This window comes from Vicia villosa, unplaced genomic scaffold, assembly GCF_029867415.1.
Source record: "Vicia villosa cultivar HV-30 ecotype Madison, WI unplaced genomic scaffold, Vvil1.0 ctg.000236F_1_1_3, whole genome shotgun sequence".
Lineage (NCBI taxonomy): Eukaryota > Viridiplantae > Streptophyta > Magnoliopsida > Fabales > Fabaceae > Vicia > Vicia villosa.
The window spans coordinates 342,284-363,591 of NW_026705091.1; the positions used below are offsets into that span (position 1 = coordinate 342,284).

The following is a 21,308-nucleotide window of genomic DNA, read 5'->3' on the forward strand; positions in this document are numbered from 1 at the left end:
AAATATATACAGATTAAGTAGCTTTGTCCTGTCGAAAAATATATATTTTAGTAGAAAAATAAAAAAAATAATTAAGAAATCATTTACCCGTGCGTTCGCACGGTTCGTATAATATCGTTATAAGTAGTAAATTAATATAATATAGTGATGATTAAAAATGTATATAAAATGCAAAAAGAATAACAAATTTTTGTTCTTATAACTTGTCTCAAGTTAAATGTAATTTTATAAGTAGTTTCGGCCCGTCAAATTTTTGTTTTTATAAGAAATTATGTATTCAACTATCATAACTATCTCATGTTAAATGTAAAGTGACAATAATAACGATATGCCATCAATATTGATGGCATATCGTTATTATTGTCACTTTACTCAATAACATATTAGTTAAAAATTAAATCTAAATAATATAAACAATATTTTTCCTTTTATAAAAATAAGGATCTAGGTAAATAAATAAATAAAAGTCAAATGATCCATTATTAAAGAAGGTTTATAACTTTGTATTACAAATTTAAATAGATATTATTGTTAATTATTATCCACATATCACATAGATTAATAGTTATAGATAAATTTAAAGAATAAATTAATCTAAAAAATATATTAGTCTAACAATTTCTATCTCTTTTATCTATAGTTATAGATTAATTTTCACATGAAAATAAAATTAAATAATCATATCAAGATCTCTATGATGTAAAAAATCAACATGAAAGAAAGTCTACTAAATTTAAGTGTCAAATAGATAAATATGTGTAGAGAATATTATTGTACTAATTTACAGAACGGTGGTGGAATGAGAAATTATAAAATAATATACTATTTAAAATTAAATCAAATTAATTTTTGAAGATATAAAAACGTGTTATCAATACCTCCTAAGATGCAAAGAACGTGTTATAATTCCTTATTAATACCTTTATAATAAAAGGTATAAATCAAGTTAATGTAGAATATTAGATTTGGAATATTAATTTATTGGAATAGGCCATTTATTAGAATAGGCAAGTTTGACCGTTTTGAAAAGTTAATTCAAAAACACAATTTATTATCATTATTAAAAAAAATATATGGAGTATGAGGATTTGAAATATTAATGGAGTATGAGGATTTGAAATATTAATTTATTAGAATAGGTCATTTATTATAACTAGAAAGTTACCCGCGCGATGCGCGGCTGTTTGCATATATAATAATTGAATGTGTATTTTAAAATAAGCTAAATATTTTATTTAAGTTTATTGTATATAATAATATGATGTCATCCATGCTTTGATAAAAAAATTGTAACAAAAATTTCTGTCTTCATATATTGTTAATAGATAATATTATTTAGTTATATTTAAATATTACTTTTTATTTTTAAAGACAATCAATTCTTTTGCATTTATTATGGTTTATATGAGAATTAAATGAATTTAAATGGTTAATTAAAAGTTTTAAAAAGTAATAGATGGATTTTAAATAAATTGTATATTAAAAAAATTAATAGAACAAAAAAATTAGTTTATTTAAAAAACCTATATTCTGATTAATTGTTTTAACAAAAATTGTTACATTTTTTTTATAATGAACTGTGATGATATTTAGTTCAAATGTAGTAATTTAGAGTAAAAAGTGTGACTCTTTAAATATTTTAATAGTGTTTGAAATTACCAAATTTAACGATTGTGTAGAAATATATTAATGATAATAATAAAATATAGTAATCGAAGGTTTCAAACATTATTATAGTATTGAAGAGTTAAAATATGATATACATAAATTAAATTATAGAATAACATGTTTGTAAAGAAAAATATAATGACAGAGATATACTATAATACTGAGATCAATTGGTTCAATTTTTTATTATTGTTTAAATTTAAAGTGAAATATTTTACTTATAACCTTTATCTAATATGAAAAATATCGAAATTGAATATTATTTATAAAAAGTAGTTTAAAATGATATAAGTAATTATCAAATATCAATTAAAATTCAATTTTTAGATATAACAGTTTAATATATTAAATTGTTTTTAAATTTTTATATTGAAATGTGTACAAAATCAAACAACGCGTTAAGATAAATTATATTTTGTAAAATAGAAAATATGGTTTATTATAAATAACAATTAATATTCAAATTTTAGATATAAAATTTCATTATATTTAATTGGTATTAAATTTAATATTAAAATATGTATAAACCAATGGTAGCTCAATTTCTCATTGTTATCGGTCAAAATATGGGATTCAACTTGGAAAAAAATTATAATGGATCAAATCTCCTATTTAATATATAATAAAAAAGTTAAATGAAAAATAAAGACAAAAAATGAATACACTTGAAATTTCATACCTTTTTTATTCTTCCAATTATTTATAGAAAAGAAAAAAAATGAACTCAAATAATAAATTAGCCTAATTCTCCCTTAGCCTTTTTCAATCCAAAGTTCAATCTTATAATTATATATGATTTATCAACTCACTTTTCTCGATAAAAAATATGATTCATCATATCTTTATCCGTCCGACAAAATATGTGACTAAACCTGAAAAAGTAAAGAAATTACATACCTTTTTTTATCCTTCCAATTAATTACAGAAAAGAAAAAGTGAACTTAAATAATATATTAGCCTAATTCTCACTTAGCCTCTGTCCATCCAAATTTTAATCTTATAATCAAATGTGATTTACCAACTCACTTTTCTCGATAAAAAGTGTGATTCAACCTGAAATTTTAAAAAATAATAAAATTTTAACTATTCAAATCACATACATGAGATAATAAAGTTGAAGTATATAGAGTAGAATGAAAATAAATCTTCAAAATTACATAAATTTCTTATTCTTCTAATAACTATATGTAGGAGAATGTAAATTCAAATAATATATTAGACTAATTCACAGCTAGCATTGTTAATTGAGAAAAATGAAGGAGAAAACTTTTAAAAGGGAAATGAAAAAAAAAAGAATGTTATTGAAGATCATTTCTTTTGATATTTATAATGAATGCATAGAATTAGAATTTAATAAAGAGTGGTTGAATAGTAAAAAATGCACATTAAAGTATATTTTTTTTATATTCTTAACCGAAAAAGTTAATAGTACCCATTATTTGTCAACATAGTAACTGATAAATAATAATAAGTATTGCATAAGTTATGGAATAGAAAAATATTAGTATATATTTATAATAATTCAAACCAAAATACATTATTACTCTTAGAATTATATTGTCTGTTTTATAAGAACTTCTAAATCTATATATTATCTAAAATTACATTCAGTTAGCATTGTCAATTGAGAAAAATGAAGGAGAAAGTTTGTAAAAGAGAAATGAAAAAAAAAAAAAAGAGATTGAAGAACATTTATTTATGTATTTATTATGAATGCATAGAATTTAAATTAAATAAAGAGTGATTGGATAGTAAAAATTGCACATTAAAGTATATTTTTTTATATTCTTAACAGAAAAAGTTAATAGTTATTTGTCAAAATGGTCAAAAGGGGAAGTAAGAAATAAGACTTCAAAGAAAAATACATTACTACTATTAGAGTTAGATTAATATTTAAAGTTAGAAATAAAATTAAAACATAAGAATTTATATTTTTTTAATAAATGAAATTAATTTTTTATATTTTATTTTTATATATTATCTACATTGAAGAGTTTTATAAATAAAATATAATTATATCAATTTTCATTGATATAAAATATAAAGATTGAAGAGTTTTAAGATGATTTTTCATAATAATAATTTTATTTTTTATATTTTATTTTTATATATTATCTAGATTGAAGAGTTTTATAAATAAAATATAATTATATCAATTTTATTGATATAAAATATAAAGATTGAAAAGTTTTAAGATGATTTTTAATAATAATAATTTTATTATTATTATTTATAATTATTATCATTATTATTATTATTATTAAATATTAATGTAGGGGTTTAATAAAAAATAGTATTTAAATAAGTAAGTTATTTTCTATGAATAAAAATTTAATAAATTAGATGGACAATTATATCAATTTTATTGATATAAAATATAAAGATTGAAAAGTTTTAAGATGATTTTTAATAATAATAATTTTATTATTATTATTATTATTATTATTTATAATTATTAATGTAGGGGTTTAATAAAAAATAGTATTTAAATAAGTAAGTTATTTTCTATGAATAAAAATTTAATAAATTAGATGGACAAAAAAAGTGAACATAAAATTAGGGTTTAGGCAAGAATTACTATGAAGATGACACATCACCATATATGCTTAGAATTGCTATGAGGTTGACATGTGGCTAGGGTTGCCATCATGACAACCTTGGATTTATATATATTAAGATTAAGATTAAGATAGGCAAGTTTGACCATTTTGAAAAGTTAAGAAACAGCATGCGTGTAAAGTAAATCCCAACCAATCATAAATGTAACACGTATGAAATACTCCTTCTAATTATTATATTATATTATTATTATATTATATTATATTATGAAAAACACAATTTTCTAACATTGAATACAATAATTTTTATGTGAAATACCTTTTTAATGTTAATTGCAAGCGAAGTCGAAACGGTTCTTTGAGACTATGTGATACTGTCTATGCACACTTAATTAATAGTGTATATAATTAATATTATTATATATATATATATATATATATATATATATATATATATATATATATATATATATATATATATATATATATATATATATATATAAGCATGCCTAATTAATAGTGAATCTATATTTTTATTCCAATAAAATAGAGTAATAGGGTAATCATGACAAATAGAGACATGAATAACGTTGTTCAATTGGTTGTTAAAAAACAAATCATAAATGATGTCTAAAAATATTCTTAAATGATATGTAAATTTTTTTTACATTATTAATGCAAATTAATTAATTTTTATAAATATTTTTTTAAATAAAATGAACAGAGACTATTCTACATTTTTTATGCGGCGTATATAATTAGACATTCACCCTTTATCTATTATTTTTTTAAAATTATAAAAATAAATAATATACCAATTTAAAACAGTTTTTTTCGAATACCTTCCTAATGTTAATTTCGCAAGAAACAATTTATATATATTTATTAATTAACTTTCTAGTATGATTTTTTATAAATAAAAGGAAGGGTTAATACCTATTTTACCCCCTGCCATATGGGGCGTAGTTGAAAAACCCCTCTGCCAAAAAAAAAGTTTCAAAACATGCCTCATAAAATTTCAAAAGTTTGCATTTGAACCTTTATCACGCCACCTCACTAAAAAATCTGATGTGGCAATTGTTTTTTAATTCTTTTTCTTATTTTTAATGACGTGGTTGGGCTTAGGTGGCATTTTTATTATTATTTTATTGTTTGGTTTTAGGAATGTTTAATATGAATGTTCAAATAATTGGTCCTAGTGGGTGTTGAACCCAGGTCATAAAGCATACATGACCAACACCATTACCACTAGGCTGCATGTTAGTTTTTGTTATTGAAATGCCTTAGCTAAATTATAATAGTTAATATTAACATTATTAGCACTAATAATTAATGTTTTCATAATTAATTAATATAAATATTATTAGTAAATAATTAATAGTTATTAGTTAATATTTATCAGTTAATTAATATTAATTAAATTATAAATTATAAATTAATAATTAATATTTATTTTACTGTTAATAATTAAATTATAAAATATAAACTAAATTAAACTAAATTAATATAAATATTATTAGTTTATATTTTATAATTTAGTTAACTTGAATAGTAAAACAAATATTAATTATTATTTTATAAAACAACCATATCAACCTATAGTAAAGCAACCATATCTCCAAACTAATAATAACAAACTATTAATTATTAGTAAAACAAATTAATAGTTACAGTAAAACAAATATTATTATTAGTAAAACAAATTAATAGTAACAGTAAAACAAATATTATTAGTAAAACAAATTAACGTTAATAGTAACAGATTTATATTTTTTATTTATCTAAACTCATTATTAGTAAAACAAATTTAATATTTAATTAATATTAGTTAAATTACAAAATAATAATTAATATTTGTTTTACTATTAAAGTTAACTAAATTATAAAATATAAACTAATTATATTTATATTAATTTAGTTTAATTTATATTTAATTTAATTTAATTTATTTTACTATCAACGTTATTAATTAATATTTTTTATATTAATTTAATTTAGTTTATATTTTCTAATTAATATTAGTTTAATCTAATTTAACGTTTATGTTTAATTTAATTTATTTTTATTTAATTTATTTAATATTATTTTACTATTAACGTTATATTTATGTTAATTAATATAATTTAAACAATTTATATTTCATTTAATTTAATTTAATTTACTATTAACGTTAGTAATTAATATTATTTTATGTTAATTAATAACGTTATATTTATTTTCAATTTTCAATTAATATTAATATATAGAACGTTATTTTATATAACGTTATTTTATGTGAAGACCCATGATATAGTTGTTAATTAATAACGTTATATTTATTTTCAATTTTCAATTACGTAAGTGAAGACCCGTGATAATAATATTTATTTCAATTTATTTTTAAAGTAAAATAAATATTATAAAATATATAGTAAATAGTATATGTTTAACTTTATTAGTTGGATACTATAAAACATAGTATTAAAAAATCTATACTAAATAGTATATAAAATATATTTTAAAAAAGTTATAGTAAATAGTATATAATTAGTTGTATATAATTATCAATTAAATGCAAATAATTAGTTGGATACTATAAGAATAATTAAATGCAAACAAATAACAACTTAGAGCTTCTAGCCTAGTGGCCAGGCGCTCCACTTTGAAGTTGCAAGGAGTGGGTTCAACTCCCACCTCCAACAAAATTTTAACATGTTTTCTTATATTAACTAAGGTTCAAATGCAAACTTTTGAAATTTTATGAGGCATGTTTTGAAACTTTTTTTTTGGCAGGGGGGTTTTTCAACTACGCCCCATATGGCAGGGGGTAAAATAGGTATTAACCCTAAAAGGAATAAACTATTCTCCATTTATGTTTTTGAAGTTGTTGCAAAAGGTTTTGAGTAACAACAATGTTTTTTGAGCGTATATAATTAGATAGTCACCATTTTTCTTCTTTTTTTACCGTGGTTCCAAATTTGGCGTAGCTTAATCCTCCATGCCTAAGTAACAAATCCCTTTTAAATTCAATTTAATTTTTTATTTTTTAATTAAAAGAATTTTTAAAGTGGTTAGAGTAAATAATATAATGGCTCCAGACATGTAGTATGTTTTATTGATTAGGTAAAAATAGTTAATTTTTTAATGTATATATTCTGTAATAGTTACTACACATATATTTAAATTTTATTTTATTAGAGATAAGTGAATATAAATCTATAAGTAACTTTGTTTTTTAAAAAATCAATACACAATTTTGGTTTTGGATTATCACACACAACTAATAAAGTTGTTAAAGAAAAATAAACATCCATATAAGACACTTTTTCACCATTATAAGAATAAGTCTTTTCAACGCGAAAAGATTATAATAAAGTTTGCAATTGAACATTTATACTTATTTTTATTTAATCCCACTTAAATGCATAAATTAAATATGAAATAAAATTAAATAGATAAAATTTAATTAATTTTCTTACATTTTTGTTTAATTGTGTGTCAAAATATTTTCACTTTGGGTTTGTGCCTAAGGGAGTTTTACTCACTAAAAATATTAGAACACATGCTCTCTAGTTTGTAACTATCATAAAAAATCTCAAAATTAATAGAAATTAAAAATTTATGGAATGAAAAGCTTATATACTTTGGAATGCTTTGAATGTAAAGAAATTTTACAGGGAAATTTATTGCTTAAAAATCGTTACGGAGAGAGCATTTTTTTAAATGATTTACTATTTATGTATTTCATTTTATAAGTTATTTATTTACTATATTTTGATTTTTAATTATAAATAAATTAAAATAAATCTTATTAAAAAAATCAAAGTTTCTAATTTTTTATATAAATTTTATATTATGTATATGTCGTTAACTTGATAAATATTAAAATTCATATATATCAAATTTATATATATATATATATATATATATATATATATATATATATATATATATATATATATATATATATATATATATATAAATTTTATATATATATATATATATATAAATTTTATATATATATATATATATAAATTTTTTTATATATATATATATATATATATATATATATATATATATATATATATATATATATATATATATATATATATATATATATATATATATATATATATATATATATATATATATATATGGAGAATGCTATAACACACCCACTCATTTTTATGAAGGTGTGCATTACCACAATACACCTTTTCAATTTTACACTAAAAAGTCTTCTCTCTCTTCTTCATTATGCATTATGAAATTTCTTTTTCAATTATTTTCATATCTAAAACTCATTTTTTCTCTCTTTATTTTTATTCAATTAATTCATGTAGCAGCTATTTAACATTTTCACTATCAATTTAATTATAAAAATATTTTTGTCAAACAACGTTATAGTAGTAATTAATATTTTTATAATTAAATTACTGCACATTCTATAATATTAGTAGTAATTAATAATAACATTTATAATAAATTTTTTTTTTTTATCGTTGAACTATAACGTTATTTTTATCGTTCACTATAAAGTTTCAATAAAAGAATAAAAAATAATATCCTTGAGCTGTGTTTCAAGAAGAGAAATTAATAAAAGTATTTTGTTTTGATTATAAATGTTAATGTTATAAAGAATATGCACTAATTTAATCACAAAACTAATTTAGTCACAAAAAAAAGGGAAGGAAATAGATGAATAGAATGACAATGAGCAACGTCAAAGATTTTTTTCTGAAAATGCTAAATAGATGCTACATAAATTAATTGAATAAAAATAGAGAGAGAAAATTGAGTTTTAGGTATGAAAATAATTGAAAAAGAAATTACATAAATCATAACGAAGAGAGAGAAGAGTTTTTAGTGTAAAATTGAGAAGGTGTATCATGCTAATGCACACCTTCATAAACATGAGTGAGTGTGTTATAGCATTCCCCATATATATATATATATATATATATATATATATATATATATATATATATATATATATATATATATATATATATATATATATATATATATATATATATATATATATATATATATATATATATATATATATATATATATATATATATATATATATATATATATATATATATATATATATATATATATATATATATATATGGAGCATATCAAGTGAGAGCATTTTAAAATGAGAGATGAGAGGAATAAATATCAACCATTGGATTCATCAAGAGAGAGAAGGTTAATGCTTTAATGTGGCTATTAATTTTTCTCTCTTGATGAATCCAATGGTAGATATTTATTCCTCTCATCTCTCATTATAAAATGCTCTCACTTGATATGTTCCCTATATATATACTAGTAAGTAACCCGTGCGATATATTACATGTATCAGAACACACTAAATTGTTTAATACAACACCATATATACAGACTTAGGGGTGGAAATAGGCTAGGCTAGGCTTTAGAAGGCCTGAGCCTGGCCTACGATAAACTTAGAAGGCCTAAGCCTGGCCTAAGGCCTATCATAGGCTCGGTTTTTTGGCCTGGCCTGACCTTTTTAAAAGCCTGGCCTGGCCTGAAAGCCTATATAAAAAGCCTGTATCTCATTAAAGTTTTCAATTAATTTATATAATTTAAGAAGTCTTGTAGGTCGACCTATATATACATATATAAGTGGACCTATTTAGCATTTGTTTTATATATATATATATATATATATATATATATATATATATATATATATATATATATATATATAGGGTAGTCTATTTAGCTTTTTTTTTCTTCTAATATATGCATACATGGACCAACTTATTTAACATATCTTTAATATATATGAAAATATAGGCCGCCCTATAAGGCTTCATAGGCTTTTTTAGTAGCCTAAGCCTGGCCTATTTAATGAAATAGGCTTTTAAAAAAGCCTAAGCCTGACCTATTTATTAAATAGGCCTGGCCTGGCCTAGGCCTATGTAGGCTGGGCCGTAGGACCCTGTAGGCCGGCCTGGCCTATTCCCACCCCTATATACAGTTGGATAATATTAATAGAGTTATATAACTTATAATCATTTATCAAATTAGAATATCATGTGTTTGGAATGTAAAACGCAACATAATATAATTCAGATAAGTTAAAAAATTCCAAAATAAGTTTCTTAAAAAAAACAATGAACTTGAATACAAATAATAATAAGATTCAGATGGCTACATTTTAACATCTTTAGTGAGCATATCTCTATTTTCTAGATGTTGTATTTATCTTCATTGTTGAAGCAACCATCTCATATCAACAAAATAACATCCTAAAAGAATGAAAAGATTCTGTTAGAATATGTATTACTTATTCGAGTTTGGAAACAAAACAAATTGAAGTTTCTACCAATTATATAGTAAGTTTAAATTGGATATTAAACTTGTATCACAGAGTAAAAGATAAAAGGTTTACCAACTAACAAAATGCTTGGAAGACCTCCTTGTATACAACATTTGTAGTAGTCGAACACGGTGCATTCTCCTTGTCATGAATTAATATTTTCAGGCCACTTTTGGTCTTAACTCTTGAAATTGCAACATATAATTGACCATGACTAAAGACAGGAGTAGGCAAGTACAATCCAACACTATCAAGAGACTGGCCTTGAGATTTATTAATAGTCATTGCATAGGAAACAATTATCGGAAATTGTCTCCTAATCAACTTGAATGGCCAAGGTGAATCAGAAGGTGACATAGACATTCGTGGAATGTAAAAAATGTTACCTATGTTCTTACCAGACATGATTTTTGCCTCTATGATATGATTTGCAAACCTTGTGACAATTAGTCTTGTTCCATTGGACAATCCATCAGCTTGGTCCAAATTTCTCATCAGCATAATAGGGGTACCAACCTTCAATTTGATTTTATGATTTGGAAGGCCTGATGTTCTTAACTTACTTAGAAATTCAGGAGTTAGAACTTCATAAGCTTCATTATAACTTGTATCTGTTCTATCAATGGAGTCAAAACTCAAAAACTCCTTCTCTTCTCCTAAAAGTAGAAGAAGAAAAACAACAATATGGAGAAGTAAAAATATGTTCTTAAACGTATTGTTATATATATATATATATATATATATATATATATATATATATATATATATATATATATATATATATATATATAAATGGAAAATTTAAGGGATATATACCTGGTAGCAAGTCTAATACATAATTATTGATTTTGTCGACAACTTCAATTGTTGAAGCAAGAATAACCTTTCCTTGTAAGAATTCAACATCTTGAAATTTTTCCAACAAATTGGGATATGTGTTATCAACAATTGCCCTTATAGGATCATCAAAATTTGTTATTAATAACTCTGGAGGTATTTCTATTTCAACCAATCCATCATTTGGTTCACAAATCTTACCATCCCTCACATCTAAAATCCATTTTGAAAATTCTGCAAGTTCATGGGCACTTGTACTATCTCTTCCTTGTTGGAGTCTCATATTTTTGGTCAGTGTTAAAACCTGAAAATAATCCCACACATAAGATGAGCTAATTGAAGCATGGACGATATCAGAACGCCCTGCTCTTGGAACCACTGGAAGAATCTTCCTGAAATCACCTCCAAAAATAACAACTTTTCCACCAAAAATAGTATTCTCGAGACCATCTTTGCTCATGACATCTTTAAGGGTTTTATCCAATGCTTCAAAACAATTTTTATGAGACATAGGAGCTTCGTCCCATATGATGACATCTGTTGCCTCAAATAGTTTTGAATGTTCGGTGTCTTTATCAATGTTGCATGTTGAGTTGTCAAGTGTTGGGACGGGTATTTTAAACTTTGAGTGGGCTGTCCTTCCACCTGGCAATAATAAAGAAGCAATCCCGCTTGAAGCAACAATAAGAACAATTTTTTTTGCGAACGAAGTGCACTTGACAGTGTTCTCCACATGAAAGTTTTGCCGGTACCTCCATAACCATGTAAAAAGAACACACCTCCCTTCCGATTGTTAACAGCCTCCATGATTTTATTAAAAATTAAACGTTGTTCATCTATAAAATATAAAAATACAATTAATAGATTTTTCTTGTTTATTAAAATATTTTGTTTATTAGACAAGTAATCATATATATATATATATATATATATATATATATATATATATATATATATATATGTATATATATATATATATATATATATATATATATATATATATATATATATATATATTTATATATATATATATATATATATATATAAATTTATATATTTTCAATGTATCATAATTCAAAAATACATTGATGAGTGAGGTAAGGATGTATACAAAATATACGGTAATAGGAAAAGACACATATAATAGAATGAAAAATAAATGAAATAATTAATGCAATAATCACTATACATAATTTGAATACACAATGATGGTTAAAGTTTTATGTAATAATGTCTGTAATTAATGTTGTATAGGGAATGATGGCTATAATTTTGTGTAATAATGTACGAAATAAATGTCAGCTAGGCTAATTATGGATGAAAATATTTAAAATAGCAAAATGATAAATAAGGGCATGATAAATCCTGGGAAATAGAATATGGACCTAAAGCCAAAATCATCCATACATTTAACCCTAACTTGATTCATATATTATTTGAATACTAATAATAAAATAAATAAAAAATAATAAGAAAAAAAAAAGGAAAACCAAATGGGGAGAACCCCTTCCAAAACTCTCGATCTACTTCTTTATTTTATTTTAAAAAAATATAATATAAAAAATAAAAAGAAAGAAAAAATTGAATTTTCAACAACAATCAATTCACGTGAAAACAGTACTCTCTTCCGCACCATATTTTTCAATCTCTCAATCCAAATAATTATATAATTAATAGTTTGACTTTTTTTAAAAAATCAATTAAAAATAAATAATGAAAAAATAAATGAAACAATGCCTTTATTCTTCCCACTCATTCTCCAAAAAGCGTGAATCCCTCAACTCTTCAGCTTTTTGCGAAAGCATGTTCAATGCAAAAATTTCCTCCACAAAATTTCAGATCACAACCTCAACCATGCTCTTTGAAAATTCAAAAGACTCGCAACAAAAATAACAATCTGTCATACTTTGCTCTCTTTTTTCAAATCATGATTGAAAAAGGGAGGTCGTGCCTTCAAATATCTACAAATTCAATATCATAGGCAAGAGAGATAAGAATAGGTTTTCCACGTGTTGAGAAGTACTGATACATACATACAACAACCAAAAATAATGAAACCTTTGAAATGATATGTAGCGTGAGACGGTTCAGATGAAATTATCTACTGTGTATGAAGTAGTACTTATAATGGTAGGGTTTAGGGTTTGCTTTGGTAAGGGAGGTGGCTTTATGGTTCCTGAGAATTTATCTGCCCCAGTCTAATTGCATCGATGCATTGTTTCAAGGGAAGATGGAAGATACAATAGTCTGTGAATGGAAAAAAATTTACGACTGATGAGGGATGAAAATGGAAGATGCAATAGTCTGTGAATGGTTGATTTAATATAAAGGATGAATAAGAAATCGAAAGGGTGACAGCTCGCATGATTCATTGGTACCTGCAAATATTCGACTCATATTCTGCATAAAATGAAAAATAGAAAACTTCAAACAACAATCCTTAAAAACAAAATACCGTGAATCATTGAGGTGGAATTGCATAAGTAAATGAAAAAAAAAACTAAAATTGATGGATGTAATGGAAGAGGAAGAAGACCTAAACCTAATGGTTTGTAGTTTAGGGTTTGTTGGTTGATATCAAAAGCCATAATATATAGATTAATGAGAGAAAATTGAAGGGTTTCTCAGAAATCAAAGAGGAGAAGCGTGGAGGTGGTTTTGCTGTATTCCAAGAAAGATTGCACAATTCCAAAAAACTTTTTCACCTTATAATGATGGTAAAACAAAAAAAGGGATAATTGAAAGGTTACCAAATGATTAAAAAATTTATTTATTAATTAAAGTATTAAAGGAGATGCAATTACATCTATGTCCCCGTTTATCACCCTCAAATTGGTGATTAGAGGGATAATTATAGAATTTCATATGTCATCTACTTTATTATATTAAAAGTAGATTATGGTCTTGTGAGAAACTTGATAATAACTCTTAATGTAAATTTTTAGTAAAAAACTCTTTATTGTAAATTATTTTCAAAACTTTTTTATGTAAATATTCTTTTCGGCATTATTATTATAGATAATTATTTTAAATTTTTATTGAATATAAATTTATTTATCAAAGGAAAAAATATGTTTTTTAATGTCAAATATTAGTTAGTTGACCATTTTTTACGTATTAAAATAATTATAGAAATGAAAAAAAAAAAGAATAATATTTTTATTGAAGTATCCAATATTAAGTATTGGAAGTGAGGAAAGTAGTCATGATTAAAGGGTACAATTAAAAAAATATGTTAATTTGCATTGTATATTAAAATCGATTATTTATTTAATGATACTTTATTATTTTAAATGTGTCACTCATTATGGAACGGAAGAATTAATATATTTGAGTGAATGATACTCCCTCCGTCTCACAATAGGTATCTTCTTTGAGATTTTCACACTTTTTAAGAAAATGATTAATCATGTTGATTTCAATGATAAAATGAGTCTCATTTACTAAAATAATCTTATTAATAATAGATAGTAGAGTACTTAAATGAATTAAAATACAATAAATAAGGGTAAATTAGTGGAAAGAAATAATAAATATCACATTGGTATTCTAAATGGACAAATAATTTGAGACAAATAAAAATAGAAAAGATGACACCTATTGTGAGACAGAGGAAGTATGTAATAGTAGAGTTAAATGGAGTAAATTGTTGATCTATAGTTCAATTTCTAATGACAATATTTATTTAGGTTTATGTATTACTCACTTTGTTCCCTTTTAAGTGTCGCTTTTGTGTAAAAAAATATTTCTTTTTAACTGTCGTTTTCAAAGTTCAATGTAACACTAATTGTCATTTTGTCAAAATTATCCCTAATAATTTATTACAGAGAGAAAAAAATTCAAATAAAATTATAAAAAAAATAAGAGTATATAGAAAGCACTACTTTTTTGAAATCACTATTGCTACTGATGGAAGTTGGAACTGGAGCCTTTTAATGAGTATTCTTCCTCGTGAAATGGTGAAAAAAATCAGAGCTATTGAACCTCTAGTGAAAGGGAGTCCTAAAGCTGATGTCTGTGTGTGGGATTGACCAATATTGACAGTTTTTCAATAACCAATGTTTTTATTATATTGCAAGTACAATAAATAAAGAGAGTAACGAGCAATGAAAGACCATCTAGAAATTGTTAGTTCTAGAGAGAATTACTAACAAATATATCAGCAATCTGAAATTGAGAGATCCCTTTTGTTAGGATTGCGCGGACCAAGAAGAGACCATTCTTCATGTGTTTAAAGACTGTAAAAATGCCAAGCCAATTTCGATGCAAATGCTGAACATGACGACCAGACAAAGTTTCTTTGATCTAAACTTTTCTGAATGGATGGCAGTCAACTTGCAGAGCAATTTAGGAAAGGGTGAGGAGAACTTACAGGCCCTATAGGCCATTAATTGTCATTAAATGTGGTTTTGGAGAAATCAAAGGATGTTTGTGCTGAATTTTGTTTCTCCCATCAATTTGATCCAAGACATTAAGTCAAATGTTATGAGTTATAATCAAATCATGCTTCTTCGTAGCAGACTGTCTCATAAACCTTCTTATCTTATGAACAATTATTGGAAGGAGACTAGCACTAATTGGGTTTGTTTCAATGTTGATGGTGCAGTTTCAAGAAATCAAGTAGCTGGAAGTGGAGGTTTGGCGAGGAATAGCAATAAAGAGTGGCTTTGTGGATTCTCAAAAAGCATGGGCAAATTTAATGTCCTAACTGCGGCGCTATGAGGTGTGTGCTAGAGTGTCTTTGACTAGCAAAATCCAAAGGATACAACAAAGTGGAGCTGCAAATCGATAATCACGAAGTGGTGCACTTAATTCGAGACAACTACATCCAGAGGAAAGGCTTGAGCTTAATCCCTAAAATAAAAAGCATTAAGGTGGAAATGGTGGAGTTCAAAGTCATAAAGATTAAACCAAGCGCTTGGGCTTGAGTGACAAACGAGTCTATGCAAAGGATGATATTCAGGAAATACCGAGTTCGATTCCTAGCATTGCAGGAATCCTGATGCAGCTATTATAGTTTCGTTTTCTTCCTTTGGGCTTCTAGCCCTCATGACAAAAAAAAAATAATTATTACTTAAAAAGTAGTAGTAAAATTTATATATTTTTTAAATATTTAATATGTGTAAAAAGTCAAAAGAAAACACTTAAAAAGAAACCGAAAAAATACCATATATATATATATATATATATATATATATATATATATATATATATATATATATATATATATATATATTTACATATTTCAAAATACTTAAAAACCTCTAACTTTTTTTAACCCTTAACTTAACTATTAAGCTCCCTTTTTCACTCGAAAAAGTATGTTTGATATGAACATAATACTAATAAGTAATAACTTATTATTATTTTATTTAAATTAAGTGACTTTTATTTCAAACATATTAAAAACTTATAAAGAAATGCTAGGGTCAAACATTTCAACACATTATTCTATTTTGAAACACTTTAACGGAGCATGAAATGATACAAATTGAAGGATCCATGGATAGATATTATAGTTTGGGTGGGATAAATTTGAAGGATCCATGGATGTAAAGAAGTCATGGAGAATGGAGCTTGTTGAGAGTGGAACAAAAAAGCTACATACTTACATTGCAAATGAATTCTTTTCTTTAATTGAAAGAAATAATCGTTTCTTAATTTTATTATGAAGCTGTTGTTTTTTATGAGACCGAGGAAGTATGTAATAGTAGAGTTAAATGGAGTAAATTGTTGATCTATAGTGCAATTTCTAATGACAATATTTATTTATGTTTATGTATTACTCACTTTGTTCCTTTTTAAGTGTCGCTTTAGTATAAAAAATTATTTCTTTTTAATTGTCGTTTTCAAAGTTCAATGTAACATTAATTGTCATTTTGTCAAAATTATCCCTAATAATTTATTACAGAGAGAAAAAATTCAAATACAATTATAAAAAAAAGAGTATATAGAAAGCACTACATTTTTGAAATCACTATTGCTACTGATAGAAGTTGGAACTGGAGCCTTTTAATGAGTATTCTTCCTCGTGAAATGGTGGAAAAAATCAGAGCTATTGAACCTCTAGTGAAAGGGAGTCCTAAAGCTGATGTTTGTGTGTGGGAGGGACCAATATTGACAGTTTTTCAATAACCAATGTTTTTATTATATTGCAAGTACAATAAATAAATAGAGTAATGAGCAATGAAAGACCATCTAAAAATTGTTAGTTCTAGAGAGAATTACTAACAAATATATCAGCAATCTGAAATTGAGAGACCATTCTTCATGTGTTTAAAGACTGTAAAAATGCCAAGCCAATTTTGATGCAAATGCTGAACATGACGACCAGACAAAGTTTCTTTGATCTAAACTTTTCTGAATGGATGGCAGTCAACTTGCAGAGCAATTTAGGAAAGGGTGAGGAGAACTTGCAGGCCACTAATTGCCATCAAATGTAGTTTTGGAGAAATCAGAGGATGTTTGTGCTAAATTTTGTTGCTCCCATCAATTTGATCCAAGACATTAAGTCAAATGTTATGAGTTATAATCAAAGCATGCTTCTTCATAACAGACTGTCTCATAGACCTTTTTATCTTATGAACAATTATTGGAAGGAGTCTGGCACTAATTGGGTCTGTTTCAATGTTGATAGTGCAGTTTCAAGAAATCAAGTAGCTGTAAGTGGAGGTCTGGCGAGGAATAGCAATTAAGAGTGGCTTTGTGGATTCTCAAAAAGCATAGGCAAATGTAATGTCCTAAGTGTTGCGCTATGGGGTGTGTGCTAGAGTGTCTTTGACTAGCAAAATTCAAAGGATACGACAAAGTGGAGCTGCAAATGGATAATCAAGAAGTGGTGCACTTAATTCAAGACAACTACGTCCAGAGGAAAGGCTTGAGCTTAATCTGCAAAATCAAAAGCATTAAGGTGGAAATGGCGAAGTTCAAAGTCATAAAGATTAAACCAAGCGCTTGGGCTCGAGTGACAAACGAGTCTATGCAAAGGACGATATTCACGAAATACCGAGTTCGATTCCTAGCATTGCAGGAATCCTGATGCAGCTATTGTAGTTTTGTTTTCTTCCTTTAGGCTTCTAGCCCTCTTGACAAACAAAAAAAATTATTACTTAAAAAGTAGTAGTAAAATTTATATATTTTTTAAATATTTAATATGTGTAAAAAGTCAAAAGAAACCCGAAAAATACTATATATATTTACATATTTCAAAATACTTAAATTTTAAACCTCTAACTTTTTTTAACCTCTAACTTAACTATTAAGCTCCCTTTTCCACTCGAAAAAGTATGTTTGATAAGAACATAATACTAATAAGTAATAATTTATTATTATTTTATTTAAATTAAGTGACTTTTATTTCAAACATTTTAAAAACTTATATAGAAATGTTAGGGTCAAACATTGTAACACACTCTTCTATTTTGAAACACTTTAACGGAGCCTGAAATGAGACAAATTGAAGGATCCATGAATAGATATTAGAGTTTGGGTGAGATAAATTTGAAGGATCCATGGAACTGAAAAAGCCATGGAGAATGGAGCTTGCTGAGAGTGGAACAAAAAAGCTACATACTTACAGTGTAAATGAATTCTTTTTTTTTTAATTGAAAGAAATAATCATTTCTTAATTTTATTATGAAGCGGTTGTTTTTTAACCTGTGCAGCTGGTCACCAAGTCAAAAACGTAAAGATAGTAGATTACTTGTCTAATTATTAGTGGTGTGTGTGAAAAGAGTGTGTTAGTAGGTTTGATACTAGCATATCTCAAACTTATATATATATATATATATATATATATATATATATATATATATATATATATATATATATATATATATATATATATATATATATATATATATATATATATATATATATATGTGGATAAGGTTTAAGAAAGAAAATGTATGGTCATATGAATGGTATGATTTATAGGCCTTTAACCGAACAATGAACTGCCCTTGGTGGTATATTAAACTCATGGTCACCTAAGAGAAGGGAAGGGCACTAGGACCATTGATTCCCCCATTTCCGGTCGTCCCATGTAGAAGCATTTACAACTATATTCTATGGCGACCATAGACATAGTAGCCCCCCCTAATCCACCTAAAGTTAAAATATCACAACGTGCATAATGAGCCACTAATGTTAAGTGTCGACCTTTCTAGAGCAAAGAGGATTTATCAGACCCTATGGCAAGATCAGAAGGAATGAGGATGTAAAGCCATGGAAATCAACATGGCTCCCTTAATCAAAATGCTCAAGGACATGGTTATCCGACTCCTTGCCAGGAAATCACACCATCAGACCAGCATGAGTGGTTAATCCAGGGAATACCAAAGAAAACTGTCGTTAATCTTATGGAAAACAAGCGGTGGCATAACCACTTGGGTATGTCAAATTCACATGTATTTTTTTTGTAAATAAAAACGATCATGATGTAATATAAACATTTAAGTAAAGAAAATAATTTTTTTACCTAAATTATCTTTCCCTTTATGATCATGAAAGGTAAAAACAAGTATGGTGTACAACCAAAAGGATTGAAGCCACATCATAAATACTTAGGGGTAGTGTCATAAACACCACAATCATATGAATAAAGCAACCAAAACCCTATGATGCCAACACACACACACAAAGAAAGAAAGCAAGCCTAAAAAATGAAAGGAAATTGACTCCCCTCCCTCTAGGTAGGTAGCTACTTCAGAGGCATCGGGGAATCCACCAACATGTCGACCTCAAACTAGGTTTTTTACATGGGAGCATGGGAATGGGTACCAACCCTTGGCCGGATATAGTCCCCGTAGACGTCCAATAAATTTTGAGCACAAGACTCGAAGGAAAAACTAAGTCCTAGAGGAAAGAATTTGAGACCTGAGAAAACATCAAAAGTCGGGTATAATTCGAATAAAAAATGAACTAAAGTAAAAGTATATTACATATATACGTTATATGATGGAAATGTCAAAGCCACGCATATGCCAAATTTAAGCATGTCGGATAAATTCCAATTTTCCTCTTCTAAAGCCTCACCATTCTCAATCATTCTCCGAACAAGTTGCTTCATTTTCTCGACTAGAAGGTCAAGATACTCAAAAGGATCCAAAGTCACTTCTATAGTTAGGAACAAATTTGAAGCACACTTAATATCTTCCAAGTACCGGTTCCGCTCAATAGTAAGTTCATCAACCCATTTCTCGACCCTCTCCCTCTCTTGGTGTAGATGATCAAGTAATAAAACTTCTCTCTGTCAGCGGTGTCGAGCACCATAACAGTAAAGGCTTGGTGGTCTTAGTAAGTTAGTTCATCCAATTCCCTTTGACTAACTTCTTCAAAGAGCCGCGAGAAGTTGGGATGTTCTTCATCATATATTGAAGAACAAAACTCTTCATCCATCCTCAAATCTGGACGTGCCAAAAACATAAGGTGTGGATCCATCTGCATAGAAGATTGCCCACCTGCATACCTGGATCAAAGATGCTTACAAAGAGGACTCTAAACCCGTACCTCTTCTTACTCAAGAAGGGAGGCCAACTTTTCCCCCTTCCTTAACTAGGATATGACAAAGTGCCATCTACCACTTTATGACCAGGGGAAACCTGTACCTCATTTTGAGTGCAAAGAGGATTAGTTTGCTCAGTATGGCCTATAACAGGGCTAGAGGGGGGTCCTGATAGACGTGCCTATGATAAAAGCTCCCTCATATCTCTTATCTTAATTGTTGCATGACGTCTTCACTCTTTATGGCATTTGCACAGATAAAGGTGCATATCTATTTTCTTGCAGGTATGAAGACTGCAACTACATGTTGATTTGGTTTTAATGTTGACAACGCTCTTAATAGAAGTATTTATTAGTCTTGTTGTTCAAGGCTTAATTGATTCAAATGATATCATCTGATATGTTGATCA

General features: G+C 26.0%; 1 protein-coding gene across 1 annotated transcript; it reads right to left on the reverse strand.

Moving 5' to 3' along the window:
* Nucleotides 1-10,632: 10,632 nt before the first annotated feature.
* On the reverse strand, nt 10,633-12,201 carry LOC131625781 (uncharacterized). The gene is made up of 3 exons (XM_058896612.1): nt 12,147-12,201; nt 11,374-12,039; nt 10,633-11,213 (listed from the first exon to the last, which is right to left on the reverse strand). The coding sequence occupies exons 1-3, from the start codon at nt 12,199-12,201 to the stop codon at nt 10,633-10,635; spliced, it is 1,302 nt and encodes a 433-aa protein (XP_058752595.1).
* Nucleotides 12,202-21,308: the final 9,107 nt, after the last annotated feature.